The sequence below is a fragment of the Caloenas nicobarica genome, chromosome Z (assembly GCF_036013445.1).
Source record: "Caloenas nicobarica isolate bCalNic1 chromosome Z, bCalNic1.hap1, whole genome shotgun sequence".
Classification (NCBI taxonomy): domain Eukaryota; kingdom Metazoa; phylum Chordata; class Aves; order Columbiformes; family Columbidae; genus Caloenas; species Caloenas nicobarica.
The window spans coordinates 17,411,612-17,425,401 of record NC_088284.1 but is presented as its reverse complement, the minus strand read 5'-3'; the positions used below and the strand labels follow the sequence as shown (position 1 = coordinate 17,425,401).

At 43.0% G+C, this 13,790-nt stretch overlaps 1 protein-coding gene across 1 annotated transcript in view; it reads left to right on the top strand.

Moving 5' to 3' along the window:
* Window positions 1-437: 437 nt before the first annotated feature.
* The window catches only part of PIK3R1 (phosphoinositide-3-kinase regulatory subunit 1), a 62,383-nt gene continuing 49,030 nt past the window's right edge, over window positions 438-13,790 (top strand). Inside the window, exons 1-2 of the mRNA XM_065655536.1 lie at window positions 438-555; window positions 5,253-6,007. Coding sequence (XP_065511608.1) covers window positions 5,674-6,007 — 334 coding nt within the window. The 5' untranslated portion in view covers window positions 438-555; window positions 5,253-5,673. The remainder of the gene's footprint in view (window positions 556-5,252; window positions 6,008-13,790) is intronic.

Here is a 13,790-nt window from a genome sequence, read left to right as displayed (position 1 = left end):
AGCCGACGGTTCTGTTCTGGGCACACTCCACCGATGTAACATATTGCGTCAACTTGAGGGAGAGGGAAGGAAAAGAGAGGAGAAAAATCCCCAAAGAGGAACTCGGCAGAAGCACATGTTCCGCGCACAGCCGCTCCCCGGCCTGGCCTGGCCTTCCGCAGCCGAGGCCCCGCGCCGGGGGGAGGCGGCGCCGGCGACTCTCCCCGGCGGGCGGGAGCCCCGGACGGCCCACCACCGCCTCCGGCCGCCGGCCCCGCGGGCCGGGCTGGGGTGAGCCCGGGGCCGGGGCTGTGGGCGGAGGACGGCGGGCACCGCCCCTCGGCAGCCGTCAGTCAGCGCGGCGGGCGGGGCGGAGGACGGCACAGGTTGGCGGGCGCGCCGGGGGCAGGGCGGGGGCGGTGCTGGCGGCGGGCAGGGCGCCGCTCCGGCACTGGGGCGGTGAGCGCGGCCGGGAAAGCGGGGCCGGGCGCACGGCGGGACGGGCGCACGGCGGAGAGCGGGGCAGCGGCTGCCCGGCGGCGGGAGAGCGACAGTGGCGGCACGGCCGCTGCTGAGGTAACGCGAGTGCCGCCGCGGTGGACTCATCTGGCGCTGCCCCGCGAGCGGCTGCCGGGGCAGGGGAGCAGAGCGGCACCGGGAAGGGCCGTGCGGCGCCCGGGACCCGGCCGCCTCTGTGGCGTGACCGGCCGAGCGGGAGCGCCGCCGCCGCCGCCTCGTGAAACTTTTTCCCCCGTCCGGGGCTGGCTGTGGCGCCGCCGAGCCCTCCGGCGCGGCAGGCCCGGGCGGGCCCCCGCTGCGGCCGGCGCCGAGCCCTAGGGGCGGTGGAGCTTCTCCCCCCGCGGCCGGGGCGCTTCCTGGTCGGGCAGGGCGGGCGGCGCGCCGTGCCGGGGGCGACACCCGGCGACCGCAGGGCTGCCCGGGGGCCCCGTGCCGGCCGTGTGCTGTGCGGAGCCCGGCCGGTGCCCCCGCCCGGCTTGGCGGTCCCGGGGCGGCGGGAGACGTGCCCGTAGGAAGCGCCGAGGCGGCCGTAGCCGGGGGGAGCGGGCGGCGCCGAGCCTGCCTGACCCGGGTCTCCGCCGAGGACGGTCCCGGCGGCTCCGCGACCGTCCCTGGGCCGCGGAGCGCCGTCCCCGCGCAGCCGTCCCCGGGCGGTGGAGGGGCTGCGACCCCCGAGCGCGCCCGGGGTGCGGGGACCAGGCTCCGGCCTCTGGAGAGCGGCCGCTGTGCGCCGGGAGCCGCCGCCGGTGTGCGTGTCCCTGCAGGACTCCCAGCAGGATGGAAGCTCAGTCTGTATTGCCTTCCTAGGTTTTTTAGTTAGTTTAATGCTTTTTCTGAAGCGGTCTTTCTGCTCCTCGCCTTCTTCTGTAGCTTTGCAGCCTGTGTAAAGTCTCGGAGATGTTTCAGAATAGGATGTGCTTTACGGTGTCCGCGGTGAAGTTAATGTATTTCTTCCGTGTGTACGTATTTGAACTTGTTTGGCAGTAGAATCTCCACAGGCTCAAAATCGCTCTTTCAAAGACTGGAAATGGTATAAAGGTGTTATAGTATGCGTCTCCTTCACAATATATCATGGACATCACTTTCTTGCAGAAAATAATTTTCCGATGTGTTACTTGGTCATCTGTGTTTGGAGAGTGGCAGCACCGTATGTCAGAGGTAACTGTGGCTTGAATTACAGGTGTATAGACACCTGGTGGGGAAAAAAGTCCGTTTCCAAGCACATTCCCTGCTTACACTTTGATTTGTGTTATTTCAGTGCCTCCCTAAGTACGTTAGTCTGCTCTTCTGTTGATGAAGCTCATAACTGCAGTGAAAGGGAAGTTCGTGTTAGGCACTGTTTCCCTAGAGATTTTTGGAATGAGGGAGATGGCTGTATGAGGAGATACATTTTTTTAAAATGTGTTAATATAAAGATGAAGAAAATCTTTGCTTGCCTTGTATAGGGGTGTTGTATCAGTAACACATACACACCTCTCTAGTTGGACTGGTAGTAGCATGGATTCTCAGAGCCGAAGTTTTTATACTCAGTCACCAAAGGAATGCTAGCTTGTGTGGGAGGAAATGCTTGGGTACCGGTGGAGTGGGAGCCAGACATCATTTTTAATAGGGGGAGAAGAAGGGAGCGGAGGGGAAGCTTTCATGTCCCCTTCCTTTTCAACTTAAATTTACAAGAATCTCTTGCATCTTTCTGTTGAATTTTAAATTTTATAACTGTTGAAATGCCCAACACAAACCATTCTGCTGAGACACCAGAATTCTGCCTCAACTCAGGAATCGTTCATTGGGATCAAGCTCTTAGACAGTAAATAAAAAACAAATGAGCGTTTGATTCTCTTACAATACTTATTCCTCCTTTTCCATTCCACCAGCCAAATGGAAATCCAGTAATACATCATCTCAAATATAACAATGCTTCTTGCCTAAAGTGTTTGGTTTGGTTTTTTCCCTCTACTTAAGATGGTCTCCTAGCTATTTATTTTAAGACTAAGTAGTGTAAGTCAATTTGAGTCAAAATGTCTGAGTGTACAGAGCATTTAACTTCACTAGGAATAAAGGGAATTTGTTTATACGGGATCTTGACAGAGCTGTAAGTAAAGAACCATTGAAGCGGGCTCTTTGGAAATGTTGCAGTGTTACTGGGCTGGTGTGGAGAACCGGTGACTCTGCCAGTGTTAGGGCTGTCTGCAAGGTTCTTAGAGTCTAAGACGTCCTCTGTCCCCAAACCTGACAGATAGTGAGAACAGAAAAAGGCATAAATCCAAGAAATTCAGCATGGCTCACTCGTGGGAGTGTCTCCAGGTACACAAACAGTAGATCAGTCGGGAGGCAGGGTGCTGGGGGTCCTGTACCAAGGGCAATGCTGCGGAGTGAGTATGAATGAATATCGCGGCTCTGAGCCACAGGGAAACTGGATTTGGGGAACCTCTCCTACCATAACTGCGTTGAGTTGTTTTAACATGCAAGCACATCAGACCTTTCGGCCTAGCTGATTAAGGTTTAGAGTTTTAAAAATATGCTTTAAAAACTGTCATGAGCAGTTTTTGTGTTATTACGACATTTCCAGTTCTGTATTGTCAGACCAAGCATAAGAGACACAAGTACTCATTTTAAATATCTGGCCATAAAGTTGCTATGATACATTTGATAATAAAAGATCAGAGGAGTAGGTCAAGTCAGTTAAATTATGCAGTGTTTATAAGACTGACTTTGTTGACTGCCAAAATGCCCGTAAGCAATAGGAGTGAAATGAGTAGCTGTAGCAGAGCGCTTGTCAAACCTTTCTTAAAAAGAAAATAAGTATTTCGGAATAGTTAATGTAGTTGACGTGGTAATTTTCTAGCAGATTTTGCTGTGTGTAGTTGGTTTTGACTGGAAACATTTAGATTGTTTCCAACACTTAGATGTAAGGTGTGTAAGTTCATTTTGTTCCCTTGCTATATGAAATGGGAAGAACTCACGCTTTTGAAAAGGCTTCTGTACAATTTAATTGATACATGTGCTTTAGATTTTTGTGTTTTGTTTTGTTTTTCCTCTCATTCTTGTCTGTATGCTTTCCCCTGGTAGAAGAGGCAAAATGAAATATCAGTGAAACTCTCTTGACATTAATTGCAAAGTCTGTAATGTTTGGTAATGTGAGCTAAGCCGCATAGCTTGGTTTTTAAGAAGTGGCTGCAGAAATTTCTCATTAAAAATTTGATGGGAGCTGGAAGCCTAATCCACGTGGATAGATTTGCAGGTTATTAAAACAAATACCTGTGCATAGGCTTTTTGAAATAACTCTAATTCAGGCTCTGGTAATTCTTTCCTACAGCAAAAACTCATTGCAAGGGATGATGAGGAAGTTCTTCGAGAACTTACAAGATTTTCTTCTGTGTTCTGTTACAATAGGTGTTGTGCAGTAGGCTGCAGGGAATTATGTTTAGATCTGATAGACTGAAAAGGAGCTACGTAGAAATTAGGGATCAGGGTCATTCACTGGCAAAGGAAGCCCATATACATTCTTATGAACTTTTTAGCTTGTCAGTCATTTTCCAGGGACTTGATGCCTGAGATATTAGAGAATGTGGTGTGGAAAATAGCTGACAGAGGTTCTCTGTTCTGGTCCTGTCTACTGATGCCTCTTTACAATGCAAAAGGCAGTGTTTCTCAAAAAAATCAGCTTTCTGTACTCTTAAGTACGTAGTACACAGTCAATATCTTACCTGGCGGTATTACATAGCCCCCTCAGGTCTTTTATTCAACTGTAATTTAGAAGCTTCAATGACACTGGGAGTAGTTAGCCCTTTCTGGTTCCCAGTGTAGAATTTCAAATTATGATTGGGCTTGTCTTTTTAAGTAGATGAAAATGACTTACGGTTGAAATAATGTTTAGAAAACTTTCACTGTTCTATATGTCTTTAAGCTACTGTTTTCTAAATGGATTTTTTTTTAAATGGTTGGGCAATCTTGAGTCAAATTTTCAGGCCTATATTCTCTGGCCTTTAGCGTAATTTAAGCATACACCCTGATACTTTCCTCCTGCTAGTGCTGCTTAGGTGGTCTAGGTGTGCCTGTTCCAGTTGCTGATTGTTTTTCTAGTATTATACCATAAACACATTAAAAAAAAATCTGGAAGATGGGGGAGTGGGGAAGCCCCCTTCTTAAAGAAAACAGAACTATGGTACTCATCAAGTAATGGCATTTTGTATTTTTTGATTCTCCTGCATATTACAAAAAGAGCCCTCCCTGTAATAGGTTTTTGGACTATAGGCTTTGGGCTCAGTATTAATTGCCACTCCTCATCCTCTGCATGAACAGCATGAGATTGAACGCCCCAGTGGTGAGCGTCAGCGCTAATTACCATGAGCAACTCCTCTGTCCTGGCAGACCACTCGTGAGGAGGGGTTGTGGCTGCGCATCTTCAGGGACCTAACGTGTAAAATCTTGCTGCCAGGTTAGATATTGCACTGCAGGGATAGCTCCAAGGCTTAGTCCTCTCAGAGACTTCAGCAGCCATAAGCCACAGAGAAGGGAACATGCCTCGTACTGCGGAGTGCAAATTTGGTTCAAGTAATTAGACATACATCCTTTATAAAAAAGCAAGCATTTGCTGGCGGATTTTTTGTGAGGTCCCTTTATTGCTATTTAGGGCTCTTTTGTGGGACACAACCTCTGCCAGTGTTGCAGAAAGCTTAAGTCAAAAGTGGACGCCCAAGTTCACAACTGTTAAGAGAATTTGAAACTATTTCACCAGTTTTCTCTTCTCTTTGCAGGAGGAGCATGCATGCAGAGTTCAGTGGCAGAATATTTAAGGTACGTGGGCGATCTCTGGCAAGTACATCTGAAGAAGGTGTGAGCAGCTACAAGAATCAGATGAACCTGAGGATGGAGACTCAGAAGTGCCAGCAAGGCCAGAAGAGGAACTAATTGGGAGAATATTGGTAGACATAGAAGAAGCGGAACACATACTTCTGCAACAATCAGAATAAATACATCAGTAAAAACATCAACCGTGAAATGACAGATCCTGGTGCTTTTTGATTCTCTGGTGGATTTTATTACTTAGACATTGCTATTGACATTTTTATTATCCCATTTAATACATCTTAAATCTGTTTGTACATAGAAGTATAACTGGACAATTGCATTTTAATACTGTTTAATAACACTTTGAATGTTAAACCGTTTGCCAAGATGAGTGCCGAAGGATATCAATACAGAGCTTTATATGACTACAAAAAAGAGCGAGAAGAAGACATTGACTTGCACTTAGGGGATATCTTAACTGTGAATAAAGGTACCTTGCTAGCACTTGGATTCAGTGAAGGGGAAGAAGCAAAGCCTGAGGAAATTGGTTGGTTAAATGGCTTTAATGAAACCACAGGGGAGAGGGGGGATTTCCCAGGAACTTATGTAGAGTACATTGGAAGGAAAAAAATATCTCCCCCAACTCCGAAGCCTCGTCCTCCTCGACCCCTTCCTGTAGCACCAAGTCCTGCAAAAGTTGAAGCAGAAAGTGAGCAACAAGGTCAGTACTGTTCTCGGAATGTGTGTGTCTCCCATGTTTTTCAGAGATTTTTGTGTCATAGACTTGTCTGACTGTACATTTATGTGTATTACACCTGCTGGTCAGGTTTTTTAGTGCATGGCTTGTTTCGTGTCAATTAAAAATTGTTTCTACTTCATAATATTTAGCTCACACACTTTGTAATTCATGTGCTTTGTCTCAGGCACCACGGAGACCAATAACTTGCTGTGAGGTACATCTCACAGGTTGGAAAGTATGCTTGTAATTCACAACTGTAAAGACTTAAATGGAGAACAAGCAGGGTAGCATTTATTTTTGGTTTCTAAGAAGCTGGTGGAAGTGTTTTCCTCTGCAGTTCATCAAACTCGCTATTGAGAAACTTCTTGGTGAATCTGACAGTACAAATTCCAAATAGACAGTGTGTTCCTATAGTAAATCTCTTGCTAACAGCAAAAAATAAGTACTTTTTCTTGGAGGTTTACCTATGGCGTTAAAGGTAAGAATGGATATTTAAAAACGAACAATGGAATGATGAAAAATTAAGATTTAGCCTTTGTTTTGGGCATAGCATATGCAGTAGAAAAATAGTATTTATGTAAACAAAGGAAAATATTTCCGTTGTCTAAACAGAAGTTGCTTTCTGACCTACATTTGCGACAGTACGTTGGGCAGAAGTCAGAATTTGATCAGAACTCTTCTGTTTTAAAGAAGAAAGTTCTCTTTTTTCATTAGAAAAACTTTAGACTAAAAAAACCTCACCAACCTTCCTCCAAGTGATTTGTCTCTTTTACCTGCTGACATTCAGATATTTGGGTTTTACATATCAACAAGCCAAGTCCATCTTAGGATAGATTTTACATTGTTCCTTCACTTCTCAAAAGCCTAGGATGGCTTATACTGCTTCACATCTAATACTTCTTAGATTCTCAGTGTTTCTAGCTGTAGGAAATACAAGTTATAGTATATGATCCTTATTCTCACAGTGAAACAATTGTTGTGAATAGTATCATCATCCTCTGCCTACATAGAAATGTTTGCAGCATCACTTGCAAAGTTGTGGTATGGGTTGATCACTGTGTCTATTATGAGTTTATATACAGCTGTGCTGATAATCAACAAAGGTAAGAATGGAAATCTAGGAAATTGTATGTGGCAAACAAGTGGAAACCTGGCAGAGCATTTCTAGGTTGGTGGGGGCTTAATAAAGAGTAAAATCTGAACTGTTATATAGCAATATCACTGAACACTCAAGAACTGCTTGGAAGTGTATGATGCCTAGGTGTACCTCGTTAAAATGAAGGTGAGAGCAGATGGGGATGTGGCATTTTAGGTTATAGTGTCCCTGTTTCTGAAGTCGTCAAACTCTCAGCCTCATTAGAGTCTCATGATTTCTCATTAGATAACTCTGAAATTGGGGATTTTGAAAGAAAACACTATTACTTCCTTGGTCATTACTTGTAATGGGTATTAATATGTGCTTGTCAGGTAATGTCGACTTCTTTGTTTACCCACCTGTGGAGATTGTCTCCATCACATGTAACTGCAGAATAAACATGGCTCTTTGGATAGACACCTCAATGCCGACAGGTTATTTTGAGAGACAGAGGCTGGAACGAAATCTCATTCTTTACATGTGCATGCTGCGCTGAGAAAAACAGCATCCTGGGCTTTGATGCATTTATTGCTTGAAACTTGAAGCAATGCTTTGTAACTTGCTTGGTCTCTGTGTTCGTGTGTGCTCGATGCTCGAGTTCACAGCTCCACGCTGTGAGCTGGCCACAGCGCTGTGCTGGCAAGTCCTGGTGTTAATCTCGCAGTTTCCAAGCCAGCCCCAGGACTGCGTCTGTAACAGACATTTATGGGAGTTTCAGCTGCTAGGGCTTACTCTGGGAAATTCTGCTGCAGATTTGGGGGTCTCTGCTTAAATGTAGGCTTTTCTGCTTCCTTGGGATGAGACAATGCCCTAGGCCTTAGTGACAAGATCTCCTAAACTGAAGTTTATTGCCTCTAGACAGAGTACTATTTACATACAATGTATTTATTTTTAATAGCTTGGGACTGTATGGATTCGAAACAAGAAAATGTGCTGTTTTACTAGGATTCTTAATCTCAAAGTCTGCACGCATGATCCTGCCATACTCTAAAATGTTTAGGAATCAGCTTGCAGTCCAGCCTTGTATTTTTCTGATTAAAACCCCAAAATGTTAAGTTCCCATATCTCCTTTTGAATTAAAGATTTTAAGCTTTATGTAAAAGGCTAGGCACCTTCAGGAGTGCCCTAGCGTCAAGGATGAGACCCCCTCAACAGAATTAGGGGAAACACTGAAATTTGACCTCCAAATAGGTGAAGAGTTATGTTTAATTACTTTAAAAAGAATATATATTTACTTAAACTCAAAAAAGTAATAAGAAACCATCTCTTTCCAGATCTTTTAACTGTAAAGAACCAAGGGAGAGAGCACTTCAAATCTTAGAAACAAATTTGGGAAATGTTGCACCGAAAGAAACAGAAATGAAGGTGATGTTTTTAAGGAAGCAGCATGATACAAAAATGATATCTATGGTGAAACTAGAAGTGCAGGCTGAAATACAGTTCAGATAAAGAGTAATGTAGTAATACACAGTTGACTTTCAGACGGCTTCATTATTTTTGTATATAAGATTTGGTGCAAGGATAGCACAGTTAATATTGTCCAGCAGCCAATGTAATAGGCAGTGAGCCAGAAGATTCTTCCCAGGATGATACTTCTCTCTACATCCCTAGAGTGGGGTTCAAATAAATTAATGCATAGTATGAAACTTGCTTGACCAAATACAGTCAAGTTTACATTTTCAGTACTTCATTATTTGAAACTGCTGTGGATCAAAATGACAAATTAATAGGGAACTGGAAGCAGACTCTTAAATGTACCTCAGTTATTTGTAGTCTGTGAAGAGTCAATTCTGTATGTAACCCTGTTGTGTGTATGTTGAATGAGAATATCAGAAACTTAATTGGAGATTTTAAAGAATGCATGTAATCGTATGAGTTCTTTTAATTTTACCACATATGTAGATTTATTTTTTTAAAATGATTTCTAATCATTTTAATACATATTCTGAATGTGTTTTTTTTTCTCGGACTTTGTTAAGCTTGATCACTTGCTCATCAACATACAGATTGTTTTGTATTGGATCAAATTTGCAGTATTTAGGCCCAGTGCTGCCCGTATTCATAATGCAGTGGTACTTATACACAAATAATCAAAGACATCTGAACTGTCACCATTTAATGCAGGGCAACAATAAACCATGGCAGATGCCCTCTGTTAACCCCCTTCTCCTTCTCCCCTTCCCCACTAAGGAAAGGTAATAGGAGGAAAAGAGAGACAGACTTGCAAGTTGGAAAAAAAGTTAAAAATGCTTTACTAATACTACTAATAAAATAGAGAAAATAATACAAAATATACAAAACCATTCTTGAATTTTCCTGGCACAGCTCAGCGTCGGAACCCGCTGCTCCGGCAGCTGCAGGGCAGGCACCCGGAAGTCCTGGGCTGGACTCCACAGCAAACCAGAACTGGATTCAGGGATGCAGGGTCTGGAACCCAGCCTTGCATCGCAGGGATGACAGGCAGGGTCCTCTTCAGATGCTGGCCGTAGTCAAAGAGAGTGAGACCCTTGTGATCTCCCACTTTCATAGGGTGTATGATGTGGATGGGATGGAATACTTAGTTGATCAGTTTTAGTCACCTGTTCTGTTTGCCCCTCCTTGCAAATACGCCCCTCTCACTTATGAGATGTGCATTTTTATCAATATTTTGCATACCATTTTTATGTTATCAGCTGCTGTCTACAAAAACAAGCAGCCATATTCAGAAAAGTGCAGTTACTTAGAAGAACTTAACTGAAAGGAAAATTCACTAAAAGAGAAACTGGTCTTGTTTTTAACAAAACCAGGACATGAACAAACTTTGCAGTCAATGAGGCTTGTCACACAGGCAGAGTTGCTCATCAGGCCAGTATCTTTGCAGTCATAGTCTTACTTATAAATATGGAGCCATTTAAAACTAAAAGCCAATCTGAAGACAAATAAAGCTGCTGGTGATCTCAAATTGTATTAAAGCATGCATTTATTTATTACAACACTTGGGTCTAATCTTTGCCAGGTTTTTATCTTATCCGTAATCTATTTCAATTGCTAGAACCATTGGTCAAGACCAGAACTGGGGCTCCTTGACTGAAATTATAGGACTGCTGCATTTTGCCTGTCTTCTGCTTACATTTGTTGGTAAAGAAGTAGATTTAGGTTGAGTTTGTGGGGATTTTTTTTAATTGCATCTGAGAATATATGAACATAAAAGAGATATAGGAGACCCAAGCAGTCCCTACAGCTTTCAGTTTCAGGCTTGGTGCAGGTCAGAGTTATGGCAAGGCAGATTGAATTCCTGTTGCTGGTGTGAGGCTCTTCGCTGGCCCAACCTGTCTTTCCCCCAGGTTTCTTCTCCCACTGTCTGGTGGGACTGGCTACTGCTGGGGGGATCAAGGCACCTGCGACAGTGGAGACCCAGCATAGGGTCATTTTTATGTGCTCCACCAGACATCTGAAGTTTATGTGAAGCAGTAAAGATTTGATTTTTTTTTTTTTTTCAAGAAATAATTTATTTTTTAAATTGGAGCTGCATAGGGCTGGTTCTTCCCACTTAGCCTCATCTCACCCAACTCCTTGAAAATGAAAAGTACATAGGCTGTACTGAGTCCAGCTGAGTTTTGAGAGCTTTGATTCAGCTCATCTGATACAGCTGTGTATGTTTTGAGTTGGTTCATACATGTATTGTTTCTCTACCTGGTTTGTGGAGGCCGATCTTCAGCAGACTTTGGAGCATAAAGCTTTGATTGTTTGACAGATATTCTTTCACATTTGACTTGGAATGCTGAATTCCCACTTTGAAATGAACATCAGATTGCAGAAGGGTAAACCAGAACTTTATATTAATATTTATCTGTTTTGATGTTTTGGAGCTTCATGCAACTTCCTCTGTAGCTTAAAAAGGTTTTGTACGCTGACGTTCTTACCATTTCAGCTGGTTTAGAGCCTAAAAATACTCTGAACCTCTTCCTTCTTGTGATGAAACTATAACATAGATTTCTTTTTTTTTTATGTTTTACTCTTAGAATGGATACAGATCAGCAAATTAAAGATAATGACAGAATATTTAGAAGCTCCTTTTGGAGAGCAGGTTATGTAATGTTTGACAAAGATCCAAACTGACAGAGAGCATAAAACCATTTGTGCATGCTTAAACTGCATATGCTGTAGGATTTGTTTCTTTAATTTTGCTATAAAGCCAGTAGGGCGATTGTGTTTCTGAAAACCATTTACATTTGTAGACTAGGGGACATAACAGTAAGTGGAATGCAGTGAGCCTGGAGCCTTCATTGGGAAGAAAACAGTCATCATCTCTCCTGATTTAGGCAAATGGAAAAAGGAAACTATGGGGTGAAGTGATGAGTCACTATCTCATTTGTTAAATGTATTTGCTGTTGAAGCCAGAGCCCTTGGATTCATTCTAAAAAACCTAGTTTGAGTGTGAGCTCTTGTCCTGCTGCAGTTGTCAGAACTGCCCTGCAGTCGTGAACTTCAAAAGTTGGTTGCTTTTGACTTGCACTGAGAAGTGGGGCGGGTTCCTGCCAGAGAGCCTCACCAGCTACTTCTGGTCACGTTTCTTGGTGTACAAGGCATATTTCTAGCTGCCAGATAAATGCATGCATCTGAAAACAAAGTTCTTGCCACCTGCTTTATTGCTAATGAAAACAAAGATTATTGCACTGCTTTCATAGTGATAAAATCAGGATGACAGTAACTAAAAAAGTCTTTGTAAGGACCAAGGAGCGCACAGGGACATACTTGCAAGTACTAGTACAAATTGCACTTTAGCTGTGGAGCTGGGCAAGTTCATGGTTGATGCGTGGCCCCATCTGCTGGTAGAGGAGGAAGTGTTACAGCTGCAAAACCAGCATCTTCCATGTTGTGTTTTAATCATCACAGGATAAGAGTAAAAGTAAGAGAGAGCTTTTGAAAAGAATATTTTTATTGACCAGTTGATATTTGTGGGAAAAGCACATTACTTGGGGCACACAGAACCCTCTTTTGATCCTCCAAGGTGACCTCAGACCTGAAAAGGCTTATATGGATGAAATGAATCTTTTTTTCCCCCAGTTATATCAATTAATCTAAAAAAATACTGCATTTTGTTACGCATTTTGTTACACATTTTGCTTTAAGAAACTGAAAGTATAAGACGCTTCTATTTTGATGCTGTGAGAAATATTTTTTTTGTATCACACCAATAATACGCCTTTCTGTATTTACAACAGGGACATTATGTTCAGTGACTTCTCTTACCTTTCTTTAGCCTTCTGTAGTACTGATTCAGTCTGTTAATACCTTCTGCTGACATGAATGCTCCTGGGGCAGATTTAAAACAAGGCAAAGGTGAAGTAGTCTGCTCCTCTCCCTTGGAATCAACTTGATCTGTTCCTGTAGCTGTGATCCAGGAACATATTAAAAAACAACAAAAAACCAAAAAAACATTGGTTAGCAAATAGTTCTTACTTAGGCTCGCATATGATAACATCAGTTTGAGTTTCAGCAACACATGGTGCTAAGTATTTGCCAAGAATGGATCATTCTGCACCCTGAGCAAATAACCATGCCCACTTAAATAGTTGTGCGATGCCATGTACGCATCCAGATTTTCTTGTGTGAAAGAACACAGGTGTTGTAACTGCAGCTGGCTGTGCACTCTTTAACATCTGCGTCTTACTTCAAAGCTGCTTTCCGTGATGAACATCCATGAAATCAATCTGAAGGCTAGAATACAAAGAACTGCTTTATTTTCATAGCTAAGAATGACAAGGGGAATTACAGGATTTTAAAGAAATATTTATTTTAACTGGAGAAGGATTTTCAGTCCTGAGAATATTTTGGTGAGAATCTAGGTACTTATGAGAATGTAAAGAGAATTTTTGGCTCAAAATAAAAAGTATTGACTGTGGTTAATACTTGATAGCGTCCGTTCATGCTTTCAGCAAAATATATGTTTAAAATACAATCCTATTTTGTGGTTTTACTAACACAAAATATTTTTTCTTCTTCTTTTGTTATTTGCTTTTTTACACTTTGTTGTAGAAATGCCTGCATCCCTGGGCATTGCTTGAAGTCTTTTGGTATGGTGTTAGCAGGTGTAACTTTTTGTACTAACTTGGCTGCTCTTTGTCTACAAAAGTAGCATTCAAACTCTGTTATTTTCTTTCACATATTGATCCACTTTATAAAACAGTTTATGTGGAAGACAGCAGTTAAAAATAATATTTAAGCTGACAGCTTTTCAGGTAATAAGGATCTATAATGAAAATCTTCAGGGCAGAGTTTCAAAAACACACTACTACCGTCAGCTAGGGAAAGATGTATATGGTTGCTGGACTTTAGAAATATCTTTTAAGGCTAGCTTGTACTTAAAAAGTGTTATGTAAACTATGCCATGAATGATGAAAAAGCTCATCATTTCAGTTCAGTTAGCTGTCAGACAACTTGCTTGTATAATCCACTGGATCTGTTTGTATGTGCTTGGCATCATTTGCTGTGCTAGAGCCTTTCGCAGAGGTTAATGTCTGAGATAATTTCTTCGCTAGAGATTGTGAATGTCCAGGGCGAGAAGTGAGATCTACCCTTGGCAGGTCTGAACGTGCCATTTTCCATCTGTGCTGGCAGACGCCTGGTGGTGTCCAGCGTGGGAAGATG